This window comes from Electrona antarctica, assembly GCF_951216825.1.
Source record: "Electrona antarctica genome assembly, chromosome: 4".
NCBI classification, from domain to species: Eukaryota; Metazoa; Chordata; class Actinopteri; order Myctophiformes; family Myctophidae; genus Electrona; species Electrona antarctica.
Window position 1 is genome coordinate 56753866 of NC_136809.1, and position 27076 is coordinate 56780941.

At 45.9% G+C, this 27076-nt stretch overlaps 2 protein-coding genes across 2 annotated transcripts in view; one reads left to right on the top strand and one right to left on the bottom strand.

Moving 5' to 3' along the window:
- The window catches only part of ctnna2 (catenin (cadherin-associated protein), alpha 2), a 782371-nt gene that overhangs the window by 340645 nt on the left and 414650 nt on the right, over positions 1-27076 (bottom strand).
- Positions 24073-25851, top strand: lrrtm1 (leucine rich repeat transmembrane neuronal 1). The gene has a single exon (XM_079498883.1). The coding sequence runs from the start codon at positions 24197-24199 to the stop codon at positions 25751-25753; it is 1557 nt and encodes a 518-aa protein (XP_079355009.1). The 5' UTR covers positions 24073-24196; the 3' UTR covers positions 25754-25851.

Here is a 27076-nt window from a genome sequence, read left to right on the forward strand (position 1 = left end):
TCTCCAACTGTGTTCAGCTCCTCACCCGCCACATTGTTTGCTTCATTTCCTTTATTTGCTGCGGATTGCATTCCCACCTGCACTGAATCGAAATCAAGGGCGATTGGAAGCGAAGCGAAACCCCCGTTTTTGGTCGAAGTAGAATGCGGTTCTTTAATGCGCATTAGGATTCGAATGAGGCTTCACACCTGCCAAACGAAGCGCAGTTTCTGACAATGCGCAGCAGGATTCGTTTTAATCGCAGTAAAGCTTTCTGGTGTGAATGTCACCTTAGTCGACAAAAAAGCAACACTGGGGATCAAGTTGTTTGCCATCTGCTGCAGATTGGTCTTGATGCAGAATGCATGGCCCTCGCGCTCACCCCCCCCCCCCCCACATACCAATGACAGGCAGCAGTCCATGGGGTAATTTTCTGCGCTGACCCCCCAACCCAGCTCCCCCTCCTCCCAGCCAGCTCCCCATTATACATTATCTCTGAAACGGGCCAATTAGTCATCATCATCTGTCTTGTTTGGTTGGATGTCCTCTGTGCCTCAACAGAGGGGTTTGAATAATGGATCTGTAATCATAGATGCTGTTAATTATGTGTGTGGCGTGACCCCTCTGTCAACTGGGCTGTGGTGACACGGCAGAGAGAGAGACAGACAGCCCATTACATGAGAATGTCATACATGCATGGGCGATTATATGGGGATGCAAAACTCATTTAAAAAAAACCTCATAAGGGTTAAAATGGGTTTGATTTGCAATGCTGTCCGACTGTTCAGCGCACGCACGCACGCCTGCACGCACGCACATCTACATCACTGGATCATATTACACCAGTCATACGTGACCTTCACTGGCTCGCGGTCAAACAATAAGAATCCTTTTCAAAACACTCCTAAACACCTACAAAGCGCTCACCAACCTGGCTCCCCCATATACCTTCTGCGACCTCCTCAAACGTCATGTCCCCTCCCGCTTCCCTCAAGTCTGGTGGTGATGCCAACCCCCTTGACGTCCCCAAAAAAGACCAAATATCGCATACATGGGGCGACAGAGCTTTTGCCTTTGCTGCCCCAACCCTGTGGAATGCACTCCCTAAAGCGCTCAGAGATGCCTCCACCCCCCCACCCTCCAAACCGTCACAACCGCCCTCAAAACCCACCTCTTCAATATTGCTTTCCCTAGCTAACTCTTTTCACTGTTTTAATGTTTTCATTCCTTAGCTTTTTTTTTCTTTTGTTACTTCCTCTTGCCCCCCATGTAAATTGTCTTTGGGTACACAGAAAAGTGCTATGTAAGTTTGAGATAATTGTATTATTAGTAGTAGTAGTATTGGGGACAGTGGGGAGGCGATTATAAAACGACCGGTACTGAACATCGACCAGGACGAGCCAACAAGGCATTACCAAGTGTATCAGAGAAGGTAGCAGTAAGGAGGATGAGACTAGCTGGCCACTGTACGGGGCATTACCAAGTGTATCAGAGAAGATAGCAGTAAGGATGATGAGACTAGCTGGCCACTGTACGGGGCATTACCAAGTGTATCAGAGAAGATAGCAGTAAGGAGGATGAGACTAGCTGGCCACTGTACGGGGCATTACCAAGTGTATCAGAGAAGATAGCAGTAAGGAGGATGAGACTAGCTGGCCACTGTACGGGGCATTACCAAGTGTATCAGAGAAGATAGCAGTAAGGAGGATGAGACTAGCTGGCCACTGTACGGGGCATTACCAAGTGTATCAGAGAAGATAGCAGTAAGGAGGATGAGACTAGCTGGCCACTGTACGGGGCATTACCAAGTGTATCAGAGAAGATAGCAGTAAGGAGGATGAGACTAGCTGGCCACTGTACGGGGCATTACCAAGTGTATCAGAGAAGATAGCAGTAAGGAGGATGAGACTAGCTGGCCACTGTATGGGGCATTACCAAGTGTATCAGAGAAGATAGCAGTAAGGAGGATGAGACTAGCTGGCCACTGTACGGGGCATTACCAAGTGTATCAGAGAAGATAGCAGTAAGGAGGATGAGACTAGCTGGCCACTGTACGGGGCATTACCAAGTGTATCAGAGAAGATAGCAGTAAGGAGGATGAGACTAGCTGGCCACTGTACGGGGCATTACCAAGTGTATCAGTGAAGATAGCAGTAAGGAGGATGAGACTAGCTGGCCACTGTACGGGGCATTACCAAGTGTATCAGAGAAGATAGCAGTAAGGAGGATGAGACTAGCTGGCCACTGTACGGGGCATTACCAAGTGTATCAGTGAAGATAGCAGTAAGGAGGATGAGACTAGCTGGCCACTGTATGGGGCATTACCAAGTGTATCAGAGAAGATAGCAGTAAGGAGGATGAGACTAGCTGGCCACTGTACGGGGCATTACCAAGTGTATCAGAGAAGATAGCAGTAAGGAGGATGAGACTAGCTGGCCACTGTACGGGGCATTACCAAGTGTATCAGAGAAGATAGCAGTAAGGAGGATGAGACTAGCTGGCCACTGTACGGGGCATTACCAAGTGTATCAGTGAAGATAGCAGTAAGGAGGATGAGACTAGCTGGCCACTGTATGGGGCATTACCAAGTGTATCAGAGAAGATAGCAGTAAGGAGGATGAGACTAGCTGGCCACTGTACGGGGCATTACCAAGTGTATCAGAGAAGATAGCAGTAAGGAGGATGAGACTAGCTGGCCACTGTACGGGGCATTACCAAGTGTATCAGAGAAGATAGCAGTAAGGAGGATGAGACTAGCTGGCCACTGTACGGGGCATTACCAAGTGTATCAGAGAAGATAGCAGTAAGGAGGATGAGACTAGCTGGCCACTGTACGGGGCATTACCAAGTGTATCAGAGAAGATAGCAGTAAGGAGGATGAGACTAGCTGGCCACTGTACGGGGCATTACCAAGTGTATCAGAGAAGATAGCAGTAAGGAGGATGAGACTAGCTGGCCACTGTACGGGGCATTACCAAGTGTATCAGAGAAGATAGCAGTAAGGAGGATGAGACTAGCTGGCCACTGTACGGGGCATTACCAAGTGTATCAGAGAAGATAGCAGTAAGGAGGATGAGACTAGCTGGCCACTGTACGGGGCATTACCAAGTGTATCAGAGAAGATAGCAGTAAGGAGGATGAGACTAGCTGGCCACTGTACGGGGCATTACCAAGTGTATCAGAGAAGATAGCAGTAAGGAGGATGAGACTAGCTGGCCATCTTGGCCAAGTACTAATTTAACTTCTCTTTCACAAAGTGCCTCCAGGCCAAAGACGTTTTTGACTTATTTTTAAAGGGGCTTAAATTGATAACATTATAATCATGAATTAAGACCAATCTTATCTCTCTTTCTTAAAATATAGAACACATCTATGTTGGCCTGTGCTAACTATTGCTGTACTACCATTTAGCGGGGGATGAGTTAGCTGCCACCAACACCAAGAACTCCCTGCCAAAAAGCTTGTACTGTGGGAACCAACACACGGGCATCGATGGAGAGGACGTCCCACACCTATACCTACGTGGACGTACTAAAGAAAGATGCTGGTGCAGAAAGCACAAATGAGCTGGCCAGATGTACGGAGGACCGAGATGACTGGAGACGCCGATGGAGGGCTCGTCTGAGGACGACGTAGAGAGAGAGAGAGAACTTTAGCTCAGTTGTTATAGAGCTTTTTACTTTTACTCACAAGATGTCCGCAACCTTCTGACTAATGACACGGCACCGCACAACCATCTCAGCGAGAGTGTTGCCCTACTCGCAGATACGTCCGTGAGTAGGCAACACGCCGAGGGGGGAAACAAAACGTGCCAAAAAGAGCCAAGCCAGGGTCGGCTTGGCACTTTTTGGCATAATAACAATTTTCTCCGCGTAATAAGCAGCGGCCGTGTGTGCATCCTTGCAAACGGCAAAAATAGCCGATTTGAATGAGGAAATGCAGCGCTCTCGTCGGGAGGGGCGGCAGCACAAATATCCTACGAGTAGGGCAACCAAATGGTCAGCTACGGCCCTGATGTGTCCACATGCACAACCATCGCAGCGTAGATGTCCGCGCATGCACAACCATCCCAGCGTAGATGTCCGCGCATGCACAACCATCGCAGCGTAGATGTCCGCGCATGCACAACCATCGCAGCGTAGATGTCCGCGCATGCACAACCATCGCAGCGTAGATGTCCGCGCATGCACAACCATCGCAGCGTAGATGTCCGCGCATGCACAACCATCGCAGCGTAGATGTCCGCGCATGCACAACCATCGCAGCGTAGATGTCCGCGCATGCACAACCATCGCAGCGTAGATGTCCGCGCATGCACAACCATCGCAGCGTATACGACGGGTATAGAGAAGCTTGGATTGGCCTGGCTCAGCGGTCCAGGCACCTTGGCCGGTAGTCCAAGTCTGGCAGTGTGCCGCGGGTTCGACTCCCGATCCCGACGGCCTTTACTGCATGTCACTCCCCCCATCTCTCTCCCCCTTTCCTGTCAGCCTACTACTGTCTGTGACTCCATACAAAAATAAAAAAATAAAGGCGAAAGCCACAAAAAAAAAACATTTAAAAAAAAAAGAGAAGCTTGGATTACAAAGACGTGCCGTATAATCATGTTTTGATTCCACCGTAAGAACGATGACTGACCTTGACGATCATTTTAATTTGATACACGCATAGATATAGCGGGGAGTTAAGAAGAATAATAAGGAGGCGGAGAATAAATGCAGTATATTACAGCAGGGTCATTTGTCAAGTCGCTGCAAAGCGTGAGACTTGACAGCTCTGCCCAGTTACCTGAAACTTCAAACCAATAGACTGTAGACGTGAATAAAGTGTGAGGAGAGGTTAATCCATTTAGGACAAACATCGAAATTTACAAATTTACGACAGTTTTCTGAAAAACCTTATGTTTCTGTATCAGTGGTGCTCAATATTTCATGTCAAGGACCCCAAAACTTATATGTAATATGCCTCCGCCCCCCCATCTGAAAATATCTTGTTCCAGGGACCTCCCCCCCAGAAGCAAAGATTTGATTTAAAATGTTCACTCTGTAATAATATATATTCAAAGATTTGAGGCACATTTTCACGATTGTTCAAAAATAGCAGACCTACAAGTTCATAGCGCGGCACTCGGTGCCGCGCTATGAACTTGAAGATCTGCTATTTTGCAATAGCTAAAGTATAACAATGCTTTAAAGCACCAAAAGGGGTTCCCGCCCAAAATGGGTTAAGCTAGGCCAAGCAGAAGAGAAGACAATTCTATTTTCCCTAATGAATGAAAATACATTACAAAGACACGGGAAATAATACAGAGTTCCGTTGGCAGGCGTAATAATAAAAGGAATATAATTATATTTAACATATTTTGTAGTGCATATTGCTATTAGGACCGGAAAGATAATGTGTGGTTATGCTCATGAATATATTACACATACCGCAATCAGGCAATATGAATTATGTACATTATAGTGGCTCGGAATGTAGAGTGCATTGTTGATTTTGGCAGAAAAAATTGTTTAGTCATTCTTTGGAATAAAACTTCACTTAGTTTTAGTCATGATGAAATGTTTTAGGGTTAGTCTAGTTTTACTCGACTAAATATCATATGATTAAATCTACAGTTGATTTTGTCGACTACAATTTATTTTGGCGGGCCTTGATGGTGTTGTAATGGCCGACTATAGACTTGGTTGGATGCTGAAAATAGCCGATCTACAAGCTCACAACGCGTGTTGTGTAGATCTGCTATTTTCAGCATGCAACAAAAGCATGAAATGACTTGTCTTTCAGTTCTCATTCCTCCACTAGTCCCTCCTTAACATTTCAGTCTACTTTGTATTTGTTGACGAAATTGTCAATATCATTATTTAGACATAGTTTTAGCGATCGTAGCTTAGTTCTTATTTAGTTTTTATTCAGTTTTCCTCAGTGAAAAAAGGTATAGCCTAGTCGACGAACATTCTTGGTCATAGTTTTAGTTGCCGAATTCAACACTGAGACTTTACACTCCAATATGGATGTGGTCAAGTGCTGAGAGAAGTGCATTTCTCCCTGAGGGGCAATACACCATTTACAAGTATAATAGCTTGGATAGCCAAATGTATTGTGTTGGAGGTAAAGCCATTGAAAGTCAAGCATGCAGTAATAATACAGAGCACTTGTGAATTCTATACCATCAACGAATCACTGACACTTACAGCAGAGAGGGGCAGTTCCATGAACTACAGTATGTCCATGGCAAGTAGCGCGCGCCTCATCTTTAACATGACCATAATATCACGTTTGTATCCGTTTGACCAACACCTGTTTATGCAGATGAGGAAGTTGATTTCACGCACAAAGTTCATTTTAGAAAATGTGCTTGGTGTAATGGCTCAATAGCGCCCCCTACAAAATGTCAAAAAGTTGAAGGCCCACCATACCGTTTCACCTACACCATTAACAAAACACTTTTTGAATACGTTCAGGCCATCACAAACGTGATTCTGCTGCTAGTTCTTAGCACCAGAGTCCAACAGCTAAACAAGCCAAACAAAAATAAGTGTTTCTCTTATGTACCTGTACACAAGATGTAACAATAAAGTACAACCTTGAATCTTGAGGTATTTCAAAACCCCATAGCATGTTGTTAGCCTATAAACGGTCATTGAAGGCTACCAAAGAGAGAGAGAGAGCTACCAATCCCAGCATTCTTTTGATCCTGAGTGGCTGGTGGGAGGATGCAACTGCAACGCCACAAGGTGAATGTTATGGAGTTTACAGTATAACGTCAGTGCTTTTCAACCCTTTTCACATCAATGCCCATTATTTTATTCAGCATTTGAGCCACGGACCAACATTTGTGATTCATTTGTAGCTATAGGTGTAATGTTAGAGACCACAGAAGTGAACCTTTCAGGCCTGTTTTCTCAACTCGCTGTTTCTCTGCAAGACATTACTCTATATATGCCATATCTCCAATGGCAGTCTCTCAGTCAAATTTGGTCACATTTGATGACATTCAGCCTCTCAGACCCAAAACTAAAGAATATGTTTGTTATTGTTGGATAAGAATTTTTCCACAATTCCATGCTGTGTTGATGTCGGTATCATTAGGAGAGATAACAGGCAAACGTCAAAATAACAACTCTTCTACATTCTCTAATTGACAACAATGGTTTAACTGTTGAGAGTGCAAAATGAAACCAAATGGAATGGACATACAGGTCCAATTATTTGGTTTTATTTTACGCTCTCAAGAGTTAAATCTCTATAAGGGTCCATTTGGTTACCAACTCTACATCATTTAGCTGTATGGGGACCGCCTGGAACCCCCCTAAGGACCACTGGTGGTAGCCGGACCACTAGTGTGTTACATCATGACACATACACTTTTAATCCATTTAGGCCTGATGTCGAAATTTTAAAAAAGTCCTATATTCAAAGATTTGTGCCGCATTTTCACGATTTTAAAACAATAGCAGATCTACAAGCTCATAGCGCGCCACTCGGTGGCGCGCTATGAGCTTGTAGATCTGCTATTTTTCAATAGCTAAAGTATAACATAATGCTTAGTTAAAACACCAAAAGGGGTTCCCGTCCACCGTAGCCCTTAGCCATACTTAGTGGTATGATGAATAGTGCACATAGCCGATCTACAAGCTCCCAAAGCATCACATTGACTGGCGATTATCTTTTATCGATTAGCTTTGTTCATTGCCCATATTAAGGACCTGCATGCCCCAGGTCGAAAGAGGTTCACGGTTGGGCAGGTGTGTGTGTGTGTGTGTGTGTGTGTGTGTGGGGGGGATTAATCATCACTTTGACACAGACACAAGCACCACCAAAGAAAGAAAGAAAGAAAGAAAGAAAGAAAGAAGAAAAAAAAGAAAGAAATCAAGAAAAAAAGAAAAAAAGAAAGAAAAGAAAAAAAGAAAGAAAGAAAGACAAAAAATAAAAAAATAAAGACATCAAGAAAAGAAAGAAAGAAAGAAATCAAGAAAAGAAAGAAAGAAAGAAAGAAAGAAAGAAAGAAAGAAAGAAATAAAGAAAGAAAGAAAGAGAAAAAAAAGAAAGAGAAAAAAAGCAACAGAAAAGGGTAATTGAGGTGCCATGGCTCTCATGGAGGATGTGGATTGTGGATGAAGGGAGGACAGTGAGTCACTGCGAGGGAAACCATGGCAACAACAGCTCTGCTCATTTCTGTTCTTCATTAAAGACAATATCACTTTCTTTAGATTTCCACTGAAGGACTGATTGTCATCTGACTGAGATGATACACAACACAACTCTCTCTCTCTCTCTCTCTCTCTCTCTCTCTCTCTCTCTCTCTCTCTCTCTATTGCGACACTCAAGACCCCCGCTGCCACCCTTGACCTGTTCTGACATTCCATATGTTGATCTGAACTCATCAAACCCTGTACACTTGACTCAAGACACGCTCCATATATGGCCAGTACAGAATTAATTCCATATGTTGATCTTACCCCCCCCCCCCCCCCCCCCCCAAAGCACCAGCGCTCGCCCAGCAGTCTGCTGTCACCCAGGTGGATATGTGTTGATCTGACCCCCCATGCCAAAGCGCCAGCTCTCGCCCAGCAGTCTGCTGTCACCCAGGCGGATATGTTGATGTGACCCCCCATGCCAAAGCGCCAGCACTCGCCCAGCAGTCTGCTGTCACCCAGGCAGAGGCGAGGCCGCTTCTCGCCCCTCAGGGACGTCTTACTTCTGTAAGTATGAGCAAAGTTCTGATATACGCTGTACAGAACACCCTCCTATAAACAGCAACACTCTCTCCAAATAAACCAACCACAGTGCAGTGAGTTGTTCCAACACATCCACCAGGCACTAATGAAATAGTACCGACATTCCCATGGATTGTGTGTGCCAAAAACATTTGCAGTGGAGTGGATGTGGGTGGGTGTGTGTGTGTGTGTGTGTCAGCAATATTCTGCTAACAAGCGCTCAATAAGTTTGACTAATGTCAAGCCGTATATACCTAGCTGTATCTAACCCGACAAACACATATTATTATGTCCCAACCTTCCCTTTATTTGGATAACCACGCATCGACTCCAGGAGGAAATGTTGCTCTGCAGGGAAGTCTGGAGCTCTCTGGTGGAGCTGTTGCTGGCCCGTAGCATGGCCCGTAGCACTTGCCCTAGCCTAGCCCCTTAGATAGCACATTATGTAGACTTAGATAGTATTTTAAACAGACTTATAGCTTGTTACGTAGACAGCTCTAGAATTGCACTTTATGTAGTCATAGCACTTTATAGTACACATGTATAATATATTATATAGTATAGTATGTATAGTTTACATAGATACTCCACTGTTACGTTCTTAGTCTACGCATGATTCATGATAACTACTTTTTATATATGTGATGTATGCCATGCTTTTGTTATTGCTTAATGTAAGTCGCTCTGGATTAAGAGCGTCTGCTAAATGCCTAAATTGTAAATTGTAAATTGCTCCCTGCGACCCGACTAGAGACTACGGATACGCGGTTGAAGATGGATAGATAGATAGATAGATACTTTATTTGTCCTTTCGGAAATTTGTTTTGTGCACAGCAGTCATCAGGATATACAAAAAACATATGCAAACAAACAGATCACACAGTACATAGACAATAAAGAAACAATGCCAACAGAAGGCCACCAGTCATAGCTGCAAGAGGCATCACATCACACTTTATGCACGGAACTGAGATGGGGCCTGCTTGTTCATAAGTCCTAGGCCTCACTCAGACCTTTAATGCATTGCTCCATGCTTGCTGTATGAATGCTGTGAGTGTCATGGCCGCCTCAATGCATTTCCAATGGAAGTCACATGGTTTGAGGACTACATTTTGGACTACAAGCTGTTGTATGGCTTTCGGGCTGTGTTTCGACTGCGCCCCTCCCCCTCATACAACACAAGTGTTGTGTCAGACCATGTGACTCCCATTGGAAATGCATTGGGGCAAGCTGTGTCACACCCTTTGTATACAGCAAGCACAGAGCAATCTGCAGCGACCGTGTGAGTGAGGCCCTATACTTATGGAAACAAACGATCTTGAGGCCCTAGGGTGAGCTCACACGGTTAATGCAATTCTCTGTGCTCGTTGGATCAATGCTGTGTTGTGTCATGGCCGCCCAATGCATTTCCAATGGAGGTCACATGGTTTGACACAACATTGTGTTGTATGAAGGGGAGGGGAGCAGCTGAAAGCCATACAACAGACCCCTCCCCCTATGTTGTGTCAAACCATGTGACCTCCATTGGAAATGCATTGGGCGGCCATGATACTACACAGCATTGATCCAACAAGCACGAGAATTGCATTAAAGGTGTGAGCTCAGCCCTAGCCTGCAGAGAAGGTACCATGTACCGTCGCCCTGATGGTAAGAGATGGTATTGGCTGTGTAACGGGTGTGTATTGTCCCTAGTAATAGCTTTCCCCTTCCTGAGTACCCGGGTCTCATACATTGAGGTCATACTCTCAAATCGTACCCCAGCTATTTTGCTGGACACGTTGATGATTTTATGGAGTTTGTTCTTATTAACCAATGACAATGAGCCATACCATGAGACAAAACAAAATGTCAATGCACTCTCCACAAAGGATCAATGAAAAAGTGCCATAACATTTTTTTCCACATTATACTGTCTCAGTCTGCACATACAATGCAGCCTCTGCTGACCTTTCTTATAGATGGAATGAGTGTTGGAATTCCATGTCAGCTTGGAATCAATCGTTGTACCCAAGTAGTTGTATTCCTCCACAATCACTACCCCATCCCCACCAATGACTATTTCCTGGTGTGCATGAGCACCAGTCCTAAGCTAGGTCAAATATGACCTCCTTCGTTTTTTTGATATTCAGCTGGAGGAAGTTACTCCTGCACCAACCGGCAAACTCGTCCACTGTTCTTCGATAGCTTATCTCATCATCCTCAATCAGACCAACAATAGCTGTGTCGTCTGCGAATTTAACAATACAGGTGTTGTCTGACTCACTCCTACAGTCGCTTGTGTACAGCGTGAACAATACAGGTGAAATCACAATCAAAGTACTCACATGTTTTACTTAAGTAAAAGTATCAATAATGCAATGTAGAAGTATACTCTGTTACAAGTAAAAGGCTGGTATTCAAAATGTACTTGATAAAAGTACAAAGGCCTTGGCATCAAAAAGTACTTAAAGTACCAAACGTAAAAGTACTCATTATGCAGAATGGCTCATTTCAAATTTTCACATGTATATATATATTTTTTGAAAATAGCAGATCTATAAGCTCACAATGTGTCGCGGCTATTTTCAAATGATCTAAATGTATATACACAGGGCTGAAGTGGTTAATGTATGTTTTGTGATAATAATCAAAATCTACAAAGTATCTAGTATAACTAAAGTTCTTAAATCAATAAAAAGTCTGAGATATGTGTTGAGTCGCAAGTGTTTCAATGTATTCATCGCAAACATGCGTGCGTGCATGCGTGCGTACACACACACGCACACCACACACACACACACACACACACACACACACACACACACACACACACACACACACACACACACACACACACACACACACACACACACACACACACACACACACACACACACACACACACACACACACACACACACACACACACACACACACACACAGTGAGTGATGCGTGGGCCCATGCGTTTATTATTTTATTTCAAACCGCACCCACCTGCATGTGAGACAGACGGAGAAAGGGGAGAGCAGGGGAATAACAGAGCGAGCAATTGAGAGAAAGTAAGGGAGAGCATATATAGAGCCGTTTCATGTTTATTTTTATAAGAGTATACAATAATAGGCTGGCGGGAAACGGGAATGGAAATGGTAAATCATCTCGGCTATCGTTGCCTGTCCAGTTTTTAGAATGCTGCAAAAGCACAAGTTTTGGAGATTATTTGGAGAAAGTTTCAAATAATCATCGTTGTTCTGGACCAGGCCACCTTTCACTGGGGGGGGGGGGGGGGGGGATTATTTTGGGGGAGGGGGGCTATCCATTATATAACCCATTTTGTCCTGAGATCAGATTCTAAAACTGTCTTCTACATCCTGACAGTTTTCTGAAAAAGCTATGTTTCTATGTCAGTCGTTCTTTCGATTTTTCAAAAATAGCAGACCTACAAGCTCGTAGCGCGCCACTCGGTGGCGCGCTATGAGCTTGTAGATCTGCTATTTTTCAATAGCTAAAGCATAACATAATGCTAACACCAAAAGGGGTTCCCGCCCAAAATGGGATAATATGCTACTAGCCACGATAGTTCAACCTGCAGCAACAACATCATATTCCGGATACCAGGAGTATAGCAATGACTAATATGACTTTCACTATAGCTAAAAAGGCATGTGACCAAAAAATAAATTGATATTCCTTGCTGGACTAAATTAGGCCACTTGCCCAAATGTGCCCAAATGTGATGACCTCATCACATTTGTGATGACGACGATATGGCCGAAGCCGAAGGAGTGTTTTCTCGTGTAAAACTAATGCGTGCCATTGATTCAGAATCATGAAAAAAACCTTAGTTTGACACGTCACATGCTACTTAAAATTTGAAATGTTTGCCTTTGTTTTCAATGGTATACTCCAACCTTCAACCCCTGAATTTACCATGATGCACAATTTTTCAATACAACTATTTTTAATGTTATTTGCATTAGCCTATACCTTAAAGGAGAATTCCATGCTAGAAGGCTTTCTTACCTTTCTTTGTAGTTGTTACGTCCCCACCAAAGAGGTCCAGGTGTTATTGTGTGCAAAAGCTCCTTATTGGCTATTTCCCCTACCATAAGCCCTCAATGAATTGCATTGAATGGGAATTGAATGGGGCTATGGGGTGCTGATTTGCTTATTTCCATCGCTCAAAATTATATATTTTTTGTATATATCCTCTCTTCATAATGTAAATAATATCCCAAGCGGCACACTTTACTACTTATTTCGATGGAAATAAGCGAATTAGCACAACACCCCATAGCCCCATTCAATTCCCATTCAATGCAATTCAATTCATTGAGGGCTTATGGTAGGGGAAATAGCCAATAAGGAGTTTTTGCACAAAAAAACACCTGGACCACTTTGGTGGGGACGTAACGACTACAAAGAAAGGTAAGAAAGGTAAGAAAGCCTTCTAGCATGGAATTCTCCTTTAAGGATCATTACAAAAACCTGGAATGATTACCATTGCAATTTATTTTGGGTCAAACCTTAGATAGACTAGCCTAGTTTTAAGTGCTCTGCCACAACAACACAAGTGCGTGCCCACAACAAACATTCCACTGCTCCAGTGAACATTGTACAGCTAGCTAGCTGCCCTTACTGCCATTATTAATACTAATAATTTGAGCCTGCTGGGGTTAAAACATACTATAGCAACAATAAAGCATGAACTTTTTGCCCAGGCGGTGGCGTAACCGTCTGGGCACCCGACTGGTAATCCAGTCGCAGTGTGCCGCGGGTTCGACTCCCGAGCCCGACACGGCCTTTACTGCATGTCTTCCCCCATCTCTCTCCCGTTTCCTGTCAGCCTACTGTCTGTCCCTTCAAAAAAAAAACAATAAAAGGCGTAAGCCGCAAAAACATATCTTAAAAAGAAAAAAAAAAAGCATGAACTTTTTAAACAACATATAAGACAAGACAACCAGACAACTCATTCAAAGGTTTGATTACAGTCAGCTTGAGGTGTAATGCAGCTTTACACAGAGCAGCCAGTGGTACGTACACACATACACACGCACGCACGCACGCACGCACACACACTCTCTCCCACCAACACAGAGCTCGAGCCACGTCCAATGTGATTAAACCAGCCATCATGTTTCTTAACTTTGTGAGATAAATGAAGCAAATCCACAGTACCTTTCTGTGGGTCCAAGCGGTGTCCCTGTCGGCTGTCTAGCTCCAAGCAACTACTTCAAACCAACAAAACGAACGGTTTTCCTTTCATAATATCCATAAATAATGTATGATATTATGCCCCCACTGTCCCTTAACTTCATTTTTTCCCCCCATGGACAAAACGGATTATATTAGTAAATCATAAACTTCATTCATTTAAAATAGTTCCTCCACCCGCCATCCGTTCACATCATAAACAACGCCACACGAGCAGGAGCTGTGATTGGTCAAAATCCAGTGACCTCATGGCCCGAGGCAGGCCCTATAGGGCTGAGCAGAGCCCTCTCATTGGCTCTGGGGCTGAGAGGCGGGCCCTATAGGTCATACAGCCCTCTCATTGGCTCTGGGGATGAGAGATTGTAGCCCCAATGGCAAGTAATTCAAGCAGGCGTGTGGTGTCAGCTGTCAATCATTCAAGTCAATGAAAGCCAATGGAAGCCGATTTGGGCTGTAAAAAGAAATCAGCCCATTTTGACATATTATTGTGTGTTTTCCTTGCAACTATTTCATGCTGTTGTTGCTTTAGATTCCACCAGAATATAAAAGTATCTATTCTAAAACATTTTAATATATTTTTTTTCATCTTTACTCAATAAGATAGGGAGGGCTGAGTGAACCCCACTATACTAGTGCAATTGCTGTCACAATTTTGACCCCCCCAGTTGCACTACTGATCATGAACGTTGAGGTTTTACCACCCGTCCCTCAAAACCAGAGAACACTTGAGTCATGAAAAGGAAAACAATTAGTATGCAGATAGTATGGTTTGTGCATGATGGGAATGTTCTGTCCGTGTAAGCAGAAAATGAGTTGGACTGAAGGAACAGAACAAATCAAGGTTATCTTTCAAAAGATCCATATCTTTATTTATTATCATCCATCTGTAATAGGTGTGCGTGCGTGCGTGCATGTGTGTGTGTTTGTTTGCGTGCGTGCATGCGTGTGTGCGTGCGCGTGCATGTGTGTTGTTTGAACCATCACTGCGTTACATCAAATCCTTTTGATTGCGGATCTTTCTGTTCTAATCTACAGCAGTGACATGAAGGCAGGAACAGCTCAGAGATCCTCGTTAGGAATACTGATAAAGCTCAAAATGAAAAGCGTTTCCAGCCAAACGGCACAATAGAATAGGGGTGGTTCTGTTCCGTGCATAAATAAATACATCAATCGATAAGTATCCCATTAACGTTTTAATCCATTTTGACGTGAGATCAGATTAAAAAAATGTCTTCTACATCCTGACAGTTTTCTGAAAAAGCTAGGTTTCTATGTCAGTCGTTCTTCGATGTTTCAAAAATAGCAGACCTACAAGCTCGTAGCTCGCCACTCGGTGGCGCGCTATGAGCTATTTTTCAATAGCTAAAGCATAACATAATGCTAACACCAAAAGGGGTTCCCGCCAAAAATGGGTTAATCACGGCAATTCCTGGGATTGTCGTCATGGCTTCATTAACATGCCCGCCACGACATGTGGGGCACCAGTGGGAATAATACGAATACCAAAACGACTCACCCCTTTACCAACTCGCCCCGGGGCGTATATAAGCCGGCGGAACTGCGCGGCCTGGTATTCCTAAAGTATAGCCCAAGTAAATTATGCTTAAACGAGTTAAACCTAACCCTATTCCTAACCTTAGTAGTAGTAGTAAGTAGCCTTGCCAAGCCATGAGGCCCATATAGGGCAGGAGCCTATCTCCTGTTTCTGTAGCGTGAGGCAGCTTGATGTACAAGTACACCCCCTGGACATGACGCTAGTATGTCGAAGGGACTTAACCCCAATCCAACCCTTGATGCTGAGTGTCAAGCAGGGAGGCACTGGGTCCCATTTTTAGAGTCTTTGGTATGACCCGGCCGGGGATTGAACCCCAACCTCCCAGTCTCAGGGTGGCCACTGAGCTGGTTTCCTAACCTTAACCTCAGTAAAAAACCTAACCCTATACCTAAACTTAACCCCAGTAAAACTATGCCTATAACCCTGAACTTATTTCTAACCTTTTTTTTTTTTTTTTTAATGAATGAATGAATAGTTTATTTACCTTATTTACCTTATTCTCAGTAAAACAAAATAAAGAATATAAGAACCGTCGGATGTAATGTAATCCTAGGACGTGGGGAGAGCAACGGACTGACCTCATGCTTCCTTCAATGCATGAGGAGTCCCAAGCTGCTTCTTTTCACCTGACCGCAGGGGGGAGTTTCCCTGGTTGGACACCACCAGAGCCATCTAATACAAGAGTTGCGATATTGAGAGGGGCAGAAAACAGCCCGGTGGTCACGTGGTTCATGTACTCGCGTGAGCCCATAGACTCCAATGCATTCAGTAAACTTCCGGTTATCCCCCGTGCTCAATAGAAGTCTATGTAGGAGAGCCGCCATTGTACTGAAGCCAATAGAAGTCTATGTAGAAGAGCCGCCATTGGACTGAAGCCAATAGAAGTCTATGTAGGAGAGCCGCCATTGGACTGAAGCCAATAGAAGTCTATGTAGGAGAGCCGCCATTGGACTGAAGCGAACAGAGTTTGCGTAACTCTGTCTTACTCTATGGCTCTGGACACCACCACCACCTCGGCTATGGGCACTGATGGCACGGAGGAGAGAACACGCCCCCCCCCCATACAGCGTCCCACGGCGTCCCCAGCGGGAATCGAACCCAGGACCTTCTATATAGCTGTGAGGCGACAGCTCTACCGACTGTGCCACCGTGCCCCCCTATAGCAAAGCACTTTCACTCCAATGTGAAACTGCCAATTACTCTGGACTTAATATCAGATTAAGGGACATTTTATTATTCATTGGTATATCATTTGGGGCTATATCACTTGTTTTGTACATTCTCCTGCATGGCTCTTCATCCGTCATACACACGGTCGTATGAGAGAGAGAGAGAGAGAGAGAGAGAGAGAGAGAGAGAGCCGCCAAGGCACCCAAACTAATCACAGACATAATGGAGTTGAAGAATGAGCTCATGGCAGATTTGACAATAACATTTGGGATCACATTTGACACACCTGCATAATCTAACATAGAGTAGAGACGACCGTACGCGTCGCTTGACAAAAAAATATGACATATTTAGCAACTGAAAAAAACCCTCACACCTTTTCAGTTGAAAACTTCTCAGCCAAATCCTGCGAAAATGTTGGCCAAGGCATATTCTCTCTCTCTCTCTCTCTCTCTCTCTCTCTCTCTGTGGAGTAAATGTACTTTCCACCAGTGCTAAGACCTAGTGTCTCCTAAAAAAATGCTTTTTACTACACAGCCACTACTCTGTGGAATGCACTCCCTCCAGCCCTGAAATCCCTAAATTCTATTGCAAGATTTAGGAAAGACCTGAAATCATGGCTCCATCTACACACTAACTGGTCATAGTTAGCTTCCGACCCCGGATAGCCCATCTCCCATGCTCTGGACTATTCTCTCAGGGTACCTCTTGTCCTATGTATATAGCTCCCAGCCTTATATATAAGGATTATTTATTATATGTTCCATGGTTGTTTTGTTTGTACAGTATGTTTGTGTATAGTTTCATGTTACAAAGTGGACCACAATGGAAACAAGCGAAGGCTTTTTTGTGACTAAATCCATTTGGCGTTTTTTAAAATGATGTCATTTTCTGTAATTTTTCTTAAACTGCCAATAAAGTATTCTATCTATCTATCTATCTCCGTACAGTGCACACGTACTGTATATGTTAAAAATCCATATTGGGTGTCTGGAACGTTCAGCCCATTGACTATGACTCAAGGACCGGTATATACCGTGTATATATACTTGACATTACGGACGTCCATTTCCACGCCCTTTGATTGCATTCGCCCTGCAGGACGCGGCGTGGAATCAATAGGAATAAGAAGGTATAACTGGCTTCAGATGGGGAGATCCAACATGTTTAATATCACCGTGTGGCAAAGGTTACGCCGTTGGATGCGTTTTTAATCCACTTTAACCCATTCTGGGCGGGAACTCCTCTTGGTGTTTTAAGCATTATGTTGTGCTTTAGCTATTGAAAAATAGCAGATCTACAAGCTCATAGCGCGGCACCGAGTGCCGCGCTATGAGCTTGTAGGTCTGCTATTTTTGAAAAATCGTGAAAATGTGGCCCAAATGTTTGAATATATTCTTTCAGAGCGTTCGTTTTTAACTCAAATCTTTGCTTCTGGGGGGTCCCTGGAACAACATATTTTCAGATGGGGGTCGGCGGCCAAATACAGATAATTCTAGGGGTCCTTGACATTAAATAGTTTGAGAACCACTGACATAGAAACATGGGTTTTTCAGGATGTTGGCATTTGTAGAATCGTCCCCAGGTCAAAATGGGTTAAAGTGCAGACTGATTTGAAAAATATATACGCTAGATGAAAATACAGTAAGAGAAAAATATTGATTTTGCAAATAAAATTTCAAACCGTTCGATGTGTGATTTAAGTGCACGATTATGTGGAGCCGACATCTAATAAATTCCTCGGGTATATGTTTGACGATGTTTTAATGACAAAATGTAAACAAATGCAAAATCTTAAAAAACAACACCATTAACAGGAAAATGGGCATGCAGCTTACAGTATGTGCAATGTATGACCGCAAAAGCTGTGAATAGCAAAAAGACTGCAGTCAATGGACCTTACAACTGGTTCCATCCACGCTATCAAGATGTATTTCTTTAGTTGATTTCAGTGTACCCATGAGGAAAGTCCTTTCTGCTGACTTGCAGGAAAACGGTCATAATATAGCCTATATTTTACTTAACAGAAGGCCTGCAGGGCACATGCTATACCTTCAAACAAAAACAAAAATATAGTATATATCTCTGACAGGAGTGACAATCCATAGTACCCCCTCCAATGAACGCTGAAGGACACTCCAATTACACGTATAGACAGGCTCCTTTAACCTTGAAAAAAGGAGCTCTCTTTGCATACAGTAAGTGGTCCTCAATTTGCTGTCATTATGTTCTGTATACATGTGTATGTGTGTGTGTGTGCGTGCGTGCGTGTGCGTGCGTGCGTGCGTGCGTGCGTGCGTGCGTGCGTGCGTGCGTGCGTGCGTGCGTGCGTGCGTGCGTGCGTGCGTGCGTGCGTGCGTGCGTACGTGCGTGCGTGCGTGCGTGCGTGCGTGCGTGTGTCAATTTGTTGACACACAGAGGCGCCCGCACGTCACTTATGAGTGACAGGGGATGTATACTCAATAAGCCACAAAGCACATCAAGGATCACTCCAGATGATCAGTACCCGGATATATTTCTACTTGCAAAAAAGAGATTTCAACCTTACTACTACTTTGTACTACTAGGACATACATCACGTTCCATGCTCAGCCAATCAAATAATCATAAAAGTCACAAAGAATCACAAAAGTCAATTACTTTTTGGCATCTTCACTTTTCTGCCCTGCACTTGTATCCTCAATATGTAGGCTCAGCCAATCAGATCATCGCTATGGGGTGATCGGCCAATCAAATCATCGCTATGGGGTGATCGGCCAATCAGATCATCGCTATGGGGTGATCGGCCAATCAGATCATCACTATGGGGTGATCGGCCAATCAAAATCATCGCTAAAATTCACACGGACAGTCAAAGCTGGTACATAGGAGGGGTTAGCACCCCATGAAAAATAACAACAATAGGGTTCAATTAGAAGATGAGTCTAGAGGGGTAGATTGCATATCATTGCTGTCGGGAGGAAACCTCATAAGGTTTTAGATTTTGGCATAAATCAGTGCTATTGAACACCCTTTACGTCTGTGTGTTGTTTCGAAAATATTGAACCAATGGAAAGTAGTAAAAAGGTGCTTTGGACAAAACCTCTTAACTCCATTGCACCCTCAAAATGTCTGCTAAAGCAGCTAACTCCTCCCCCTCTCATGGAAGTAATTGACAATATATGAAGTTACAACACCAACTTTGATGAGGCTGTATTGCTTTGTTTTACAAAATTATAAAGTTTTCTTCATTTCCTGAAAAGTTTATATTTTTTCATTTCCTGAAAAATGAACATTTTGGAGTTATGAGGTTTCCTCCCGACAGCAGAGATATGCTGCTGTAGAATGTTATACACGACAATTCTGCTAGAGTTTGTTATTGCTAAGTCTTATTTCACACAGCAGGGCACGTGAAGGCTCGCTGTCAAGAGTCATGACATCTGTCAGAAGAAAATAAAATTGTCGGGGGGTGGGAGCTTTAGTTGTGTGTTTGAAAGCTTGGCTAATATAAGGCATGTCATGTCATGTATGGAATTGCCACACAGTTCATTTGTAACATATTAATAATAATGAATTGCATTTTCATATTGCTTTTCTAAAGCCCTCAAAGCGCTTTTACAACGGTCCATTCATTCATACATTGGGAGGTGAAGCGGCGAACAGTCGACGCCAGCCCTCCCTCACACCAACGGTGGCGAGCTAGCATGCGAGGCAACCGACCGGCAATGATGTAAGCTTCAGTGTCTTGCCCAAGGACACTTTCGACATGTGGACGTCAGGAGGTGGAGGAGGAGGAGGAGGAGCCGGGATTCGAACCGCCGACCCCCAGCATCACCGGACGACTTGCTCCACCTCCTGAGCCCCGGCTGCCTGCCTAAACTTCTTTGCCTTTTTTTGTTTTTTACTATTTTGCAAAACATTTTTGAATAGTTCAAATGGCCAGTCTACAAGCTCACAACGTGTCAATGTAGATTGGCTACATGTTTTTCACAATAGTAAAAAAAGAAAAAGGCAAAGAAGTTTAGGGATAAGGGGTTTAGCGGTGACGAAAATGGAGCCCCTATAGCCCGTTCGACCCAAAACTAAATAATATTTTAGTTGTAGTTGGATGACTTTTTGTCCACCATTCCATGGTGTATGGATGTGGTAAGGATAGGATAAGGAGAGATAACAGGCACAAATATATTTTTTTATTAAGTAATGCAGATGTTTAACAATAATTTCACTTTTGAGAGTGTAAAATGAAACCAAATGGACCCGTACAGGTCCATTTGGTTTAATTTTACACTCTGCAAGAGTTAAAGATCTATAAGGGTCCATTTGGTTACCAACTCTAAAAAACCACTTCCCTTAGGAGTGATATGGGACTTCCAGAGGACAATATTTATGCGCTATACAGTAATAGAGCTATATACTGTAAGTCGCAACAGATCATATCTGCATGTGGAATTATGTGTGCCAGGCTTTTAATTGACCATAATGTACAATGTCACACGTGTCTGCTAGGTCTGTGTGATTGAAACACAAAATGATTAAACGCTAAATGTCATGCGGCGTGCGCAATAGCTGTCATAACACACACGCGCGCGCGCGCACGCACACACGCATGCACGCTTTTTGATAGCATTATTCACTATTTTTTCTCTTTCTTTTACATCTGCGCATCATGCATTATGCAGAATCAGCCTCTTCCATCCTCCCTGTATTAATATGCTCGGGCACAGTTCTCTTTCCGCTGGAGGACTTGGAGGTGGATGTAGGACAACCCCTCGAGACCGCGTACCGTATAGGAATATTATTATTCTATATATCTGCATCGCCGCGCAACCATTATAATGTTCTCTATCTGGAAACCGTGTGTGTGTCACAAGTAACATAAATATACATGTGGTACAGTATATATACGCATCAATTCATTACTGGTTGGAGAGAGAGAGAGAGAGAGCCGGGGAGAAAGAGAGAGAGAGAAAAAAGTAGAGAGGAGGAGACGTATAAGAAAAGAGATCGACTAACGAGATACAGATAGAGAGATACTGTAGACGGATAGGGAGAGTGTGTGTGTGTGTGAGAGAGAGAGAGAGAGAGAGACAGAGAGAGAGAGAGAGAGAGAGAGAGAGAGAGAGAGAGATTTCATTAAAGCTTCTGCTTTAAGCCCAGCCCCTTTTGAATATGTAAATGTCAGGGGGGGAGAGACCAAGAGAGAGAGAGAGAGAGAGAGAGAGAGAGAGAGAGACTGAGGAAGAGAGTGAAAAAAGGAAGAAAAAAAAATAACAGCAAGGGAGAAGAGATCGAGAGGGAAGAGAAGTGAGGGGGGTGGAGAGAGAGAGAGAGAGAGAGAGAGAGAGAGAGAGAGAGAGAGAGAGAGAGAGAGAGAGAGAGAGAGAGAGACAGAGAGGGGAGGGGGATCAGCAGCGCGAACAAGTGTGTGAGCGATCAAGGGAAAGAGAGCGAGCGAGGGAACGAGCGAGCGAGCGAGAGGAGAGGAGAGCGACCAGTCTGAATTGTGAGTGGCTTTACGACGGAACAGAAGGTGCTTGTGCTGCCAGTCCCATGCAGTGCACTGGCTCTGGGCTGCCTGGCTGCATACATGCGAAGGACCCGTACACAGCCTATAGATACTGCATGAGGGACCATTCATCCTGCCTCAGCCTCCGTTCCCCACGCTGAGAGACCCATCATCATCCAGCCTCAGCACTGGTTCTGCTGCCTGCAGGCTGTGAGAGGACCCTGCAGCAGCATCACCTTGCCTGCCTGCCTGCCTGCGAACGACCGACCCATCCAAGCCTGCCTCAGCCTCTCTCCTCCTCCCACCGAGGGACCCGTCCGTCCGTCCATCCATCCATCCATCCAGTCTCTCTCCTCTCCCCACACTGACTGACCGCCCCCCTCCCCCCCACCTTCCTTAATTCCCCTTTGCCCACTGCCTTCGTCCCACAGACAAGCAAAGCCTCCTCTCCGAAAAGCACCGCGAGAAAGAGAGAGAGAGAGAGAGAGAGAGAGAGAGAGAGAGAGAGAGAGCCAGGGGATGGACAGGAGTCACGAGCCCACTGGGGGAGTCGACGGACTGCTTTGATACCATGAGATGAGACTATTACAAAACAAGGAATTTACCCACAGACAACACTATAGAAAACCGAAAGAACATTCTCTTCAATTTTATTTCCTTTTTTTTCTTCCTCCTCTAGTCTTTCTCTCTCTCTATTTCAATTTTTTTCTTCCCCTCTTCCTTCTGAAAACGTCACGCCACTGAAATAATGATGACCCCCCCCCCCCACCCCACGTCCGCTTGAATGGATGTAAACCCTTTACAGGTCAGTAGACTGACTGGCTTAATGTGACGGACGGTCATTTTGCCTCGACAAGATTAAACGGCTTAAACTTTAAGCGGAGGAGGGGGGAAAAAAAAAACGGCGGAGGAGGAGGAGGAGGAGGAGGAGGAGAGAACAAGGCAGCGATCCCCGATTTTTCAAAAATATTTTTTTCTTTTCCCCTTTGTATTTTTTTTCTCTCTCCCCCCTTCCCTCTGATCATTGCAGCAGAGTATACTGCGGAGGAGCAAGCGAGAGAGAGAGAGAGAGAGAGAGAGAGAGAGAGAGAAGCAAAGCAGACAGACAGCGCTCGCCTCGCGCATGCAGACGAGGAACTTGCTACTTCCTACCACCTCCTCTCTCCTCACACGCCGCTGAAAGCTACTTGGATTTCTGGGGGTCTCTTTTTTTCTTTTCACCCGAGGAGAACTAAGACATTGTACGCCTGCCAAAGGAATCTGGTTGGTGGTGGTTGTCCACTGAAAAGAGGGAGAGACGGAGAGGGTAGAGGAGAGAGAGGAGGGGAGGAGGGGGGCCAAATTTGTACCACCACCACCACCACCACACTGGGTTTTTTTTTCTTCTTCCTCTTCTTCTTTTTTTTTTTTTAAAGATCCGCACATAATTAGTGTTCGGGGGGGGTGGGGGGGGTGGGGGGGGGGCACAAAGGGAGCCGCTGAATGGGAGGTTGTCAGCCCTGTGGATAAGGGGGGGGGGGGTGAGTAGGAATCTTTTCATATGAGGTCGCTCAATGGAGACAGCTTTTTATCGCCCCCCACTCACTCACTCCCCAAACCCCCCCCCCCCCCCCAATCCTCTCTCTTGCTCTCCGCACGCCGTTTGATGTCTAACATGAGCGCAGAGACTTGCCCGTTGTTGTCGTTCCCCGTTTCATTTTTTCCCCGTCCGACAAGGATTTCTATACTTAAATACGTAATATAATCAACATTTCACGAGCAAAAAGGGAAAAAAAACAGGAGAGGAACTATAATATACTAAAACGACGACGAGCGGAAAAAAGATTGAGCGTTCCCGTGACCGGCGCGAGACGCCAATCAATTACGATGTGAAAGCAGGTGCCGCCGACGTCATAACAATATCCAGAGCGATTCAATGGACATTCTCCCGGCGGTGGCACCATCCCTGGATATTTACGCTAATGGATTTCCTCCTAATTGGTCTGTACTTAAAGTGGCCACTGAGGAAGCAGCGACAACAACCCCCCGGCGGCGGCGGTGGTGGTTGCGGCGCGGGCGGCGGCGGCCGGCTGGCGCTGACGTGCTCCGTGCTGGGCATGGTCTTCCTGAGGATGGCGGAGGGCAGCGCCGGAGGCGGAGCAGGAGCGCTGCTCTGCCCCCGGCTGTGTCGCTGCGACGGCAAGCTGCTGTACTGCGAGGGCCTCAACCTCACCGACGTCCCGCACAACCTGAGCGCCGCCGGCGGCGCGTCGCCCGCGGGCCTGTCCCTGCGCGAGAACAACCTCACGGAGCTGCGCTGGGGCCACTTCGCCGCCCTGCCGCAGCTCACCTGGCTCTACCTGGACCGCAACGCCATCGACGCCGTGGAGGAGGGCGCCTTCGAGCGGCTGCGGCGCGTCAAGGAGCTGGACCTGAGCAGCAACCGCATCGAGGCGCTGCCCAACGGCACCTTCAGGCCCCTGCCCAACCTCCGCGTCCTGGACCTGTCCCACAACCGGCTGCAGGCCGTGGAGCCCGACCTGTTCCACGGCCTTAGGAAGCTCACCAACCTGCGCCTGCGCCACAACGCGCTCCGGCTCGTGCCCGTGCGCGTCTTCCAGGACTGCCGCAGCATGGAGTTCCTGGACCTGGGCCACAACCAGCTGCAGAGCCTGGCGCGGAACTCCTTCGCCGGGCTCTTCAAGCTCACCGAGCTGCACCTGGAGCACAACGAGCTCGTCAAGGTGAACCTGGCGCACTTCCCGCGGCTCGTCTCGCTGCGCGCGCTCTACATGCACGACAACCTGGCCACGCTGGTGGTCAGCACGCTGGACTGGACCTGGCCGCACCTGGAGACGGTGGACCTGTCGCGGAACCGCATCGAGCACATCGAGCCGCACGTCTTCGAGAGCGCGCCCAACCTCCGCGTGCTCCTGCTCGACTCCAACCGGCTGACGTCGGTGGACGGGCGCGTGCTGGCGTCGTGGCGCACGCTGGAGAGCGTCACGCTGGCCGACAACGAGTGGGAGTGCGGCCGCAACGTGTGCGCGCTCGCCTCGTGGCTGAGCGCCTTCCGGGGGACGCGCGGCGGCGACGCGGCCACGCCGCTGCTGTGCTCGTCGCCCGACGTGGCGCAAGGGGAGGACGTCCTGGACGCCGTGTACGCCTTCCAGCTGTGCGAGGACGGCCCCGTGACCACGGCGGGCCCCTTCGCCTCCACCAGGGACCGAGGAGGAGGCCCCCGCCAACGCGGTGGGCCCGCCGCCTTCCTGACGCCCAACCCGTACGAGGGTGGCGAGGTGGTCACCGGCTCCGTCACGGTGGTCACCCCGGGCTCCGGCGGCCACCAGCTGGAGGACCTGGAGAGCACCATGCAGATCCACAAGGTGGTGACGGGCACCATGGCGCTCATCTTCTCCTTCCTCATCGTGGTGCTCATGCTCTACGTGGCCTGGAAGTGCTTCCCGGCGGGCGTGCGGCAGGCGCGGCAGTGCCTGAGCAGCCAGCGGCGCAAGCAGAAGCAGAAGCAGAGCATGCAGCAGATGGCCGCCATCTCGGCGCCCGAGTACTACGTGGACTACAAGCCCAACCACATCGAGGGCGCGCTGGTCATCATCAACGAGTACGGCTCGTGCACCTGCCAGCAGCAGCCGTCTCGGGAATGCGAGGTGTGACGTACTCCCCCACCTTATTATCGCTGCTGCTTTTTTTGTGTGAGTATGTTATAAAACGTGTGCGTTTACCCCATCATGTGTTTATCCTGGATTATAAAAGCCCCCCCCCCCCCTTTTTTTGTGGATATAATTAGGGAGGATCGAATAGGGCAAGGTGGGATTATTATGGGACAAATGGAATATAGAGGGATCCCCTTTGGACACTTTTTCTGTTTTTGTTTTTACACTGCGTCTCGATCACTGTGCTGCTTTATTTCCTGGACGGAAGGAAGGAAGGAAGGAAGGAAGGAAGGAGGCAAGGAAGGAGGGAAGGAAGGAAGGAGGGAGTGGGGCTTCATGGCTGTGAGGTCTAAACTAACGGTGGATGTACTGCTGGTTCGGAAGAGGACACAACAGGCAGGGCCGGGTCGAGGACCTCATTAGGACTCTTATTGGACCTGTTCTATACTTTTTACGGAGGACATACAGATATAGGAATATGTTGTCGTGGGTAAATGATGAGGCTCCCCCCCCCCCCTCCCTCGCAAAGGATGGATATTATGAGCTTTAACTTTTTTCTTCAACCACTTTCAGACTTTCAGAGACATTCTGACCTTGTCTAAAGAATCGAACTGACGTCACGAGTCCAACGACCAACAGACTATTTCTATATATGTGGCAAACAAACACACGCGAGCGACACGTTTGACGACTTATCGACGACATTTAAAAAGATGACAAAAAAAATATATATAAATATATATATATGTATATGTTTCAGTTGGATTTAAAACAAAAAAAAAGTGTAAAGATTAAAAGAAGTACGTGTAAAATATGTTTAAAATCAGAAATGCAAGAAGCGCGCGTGTAGTGTGTGTGTGTGTGTGTGTGTGTGTGTGTGTGCGTGTGTGTGCGTGTGCGTGCGTGCGTGTGCGTGTGCGTGTGGGAGGAGGACAAAAAAAAACAAATGATGCAAGATGCTATTCTAACGGTTCTTTTGTAAAACTACAGACAAAAATGTTTAAATAAATTGAACTGCTATTCACAGTAAAAAAAAAACATGCGTGTGTGCCATGATGATGAAGCCTTTATGAGAGAGAGGATGAATGATGATCCCTGAAAGAGATGCCATTCTTTCTGACATGCTGTTAGACCGGACTATAGGAGAGGGTTTGCTTGTGTGTCTCTGCAGTGTCTAACGGAAAAATAAAGAAAATAAATGCAGTGGAGAGATCTGCACCTCATTTCCAAAAAAAACATGGTTTAAAAGACTGGTCAAGAAGAAGAAACCTTTTACATCTGAATTCACATCAGACCAATTTTTCTCTCTCTCTCTTTATCTTA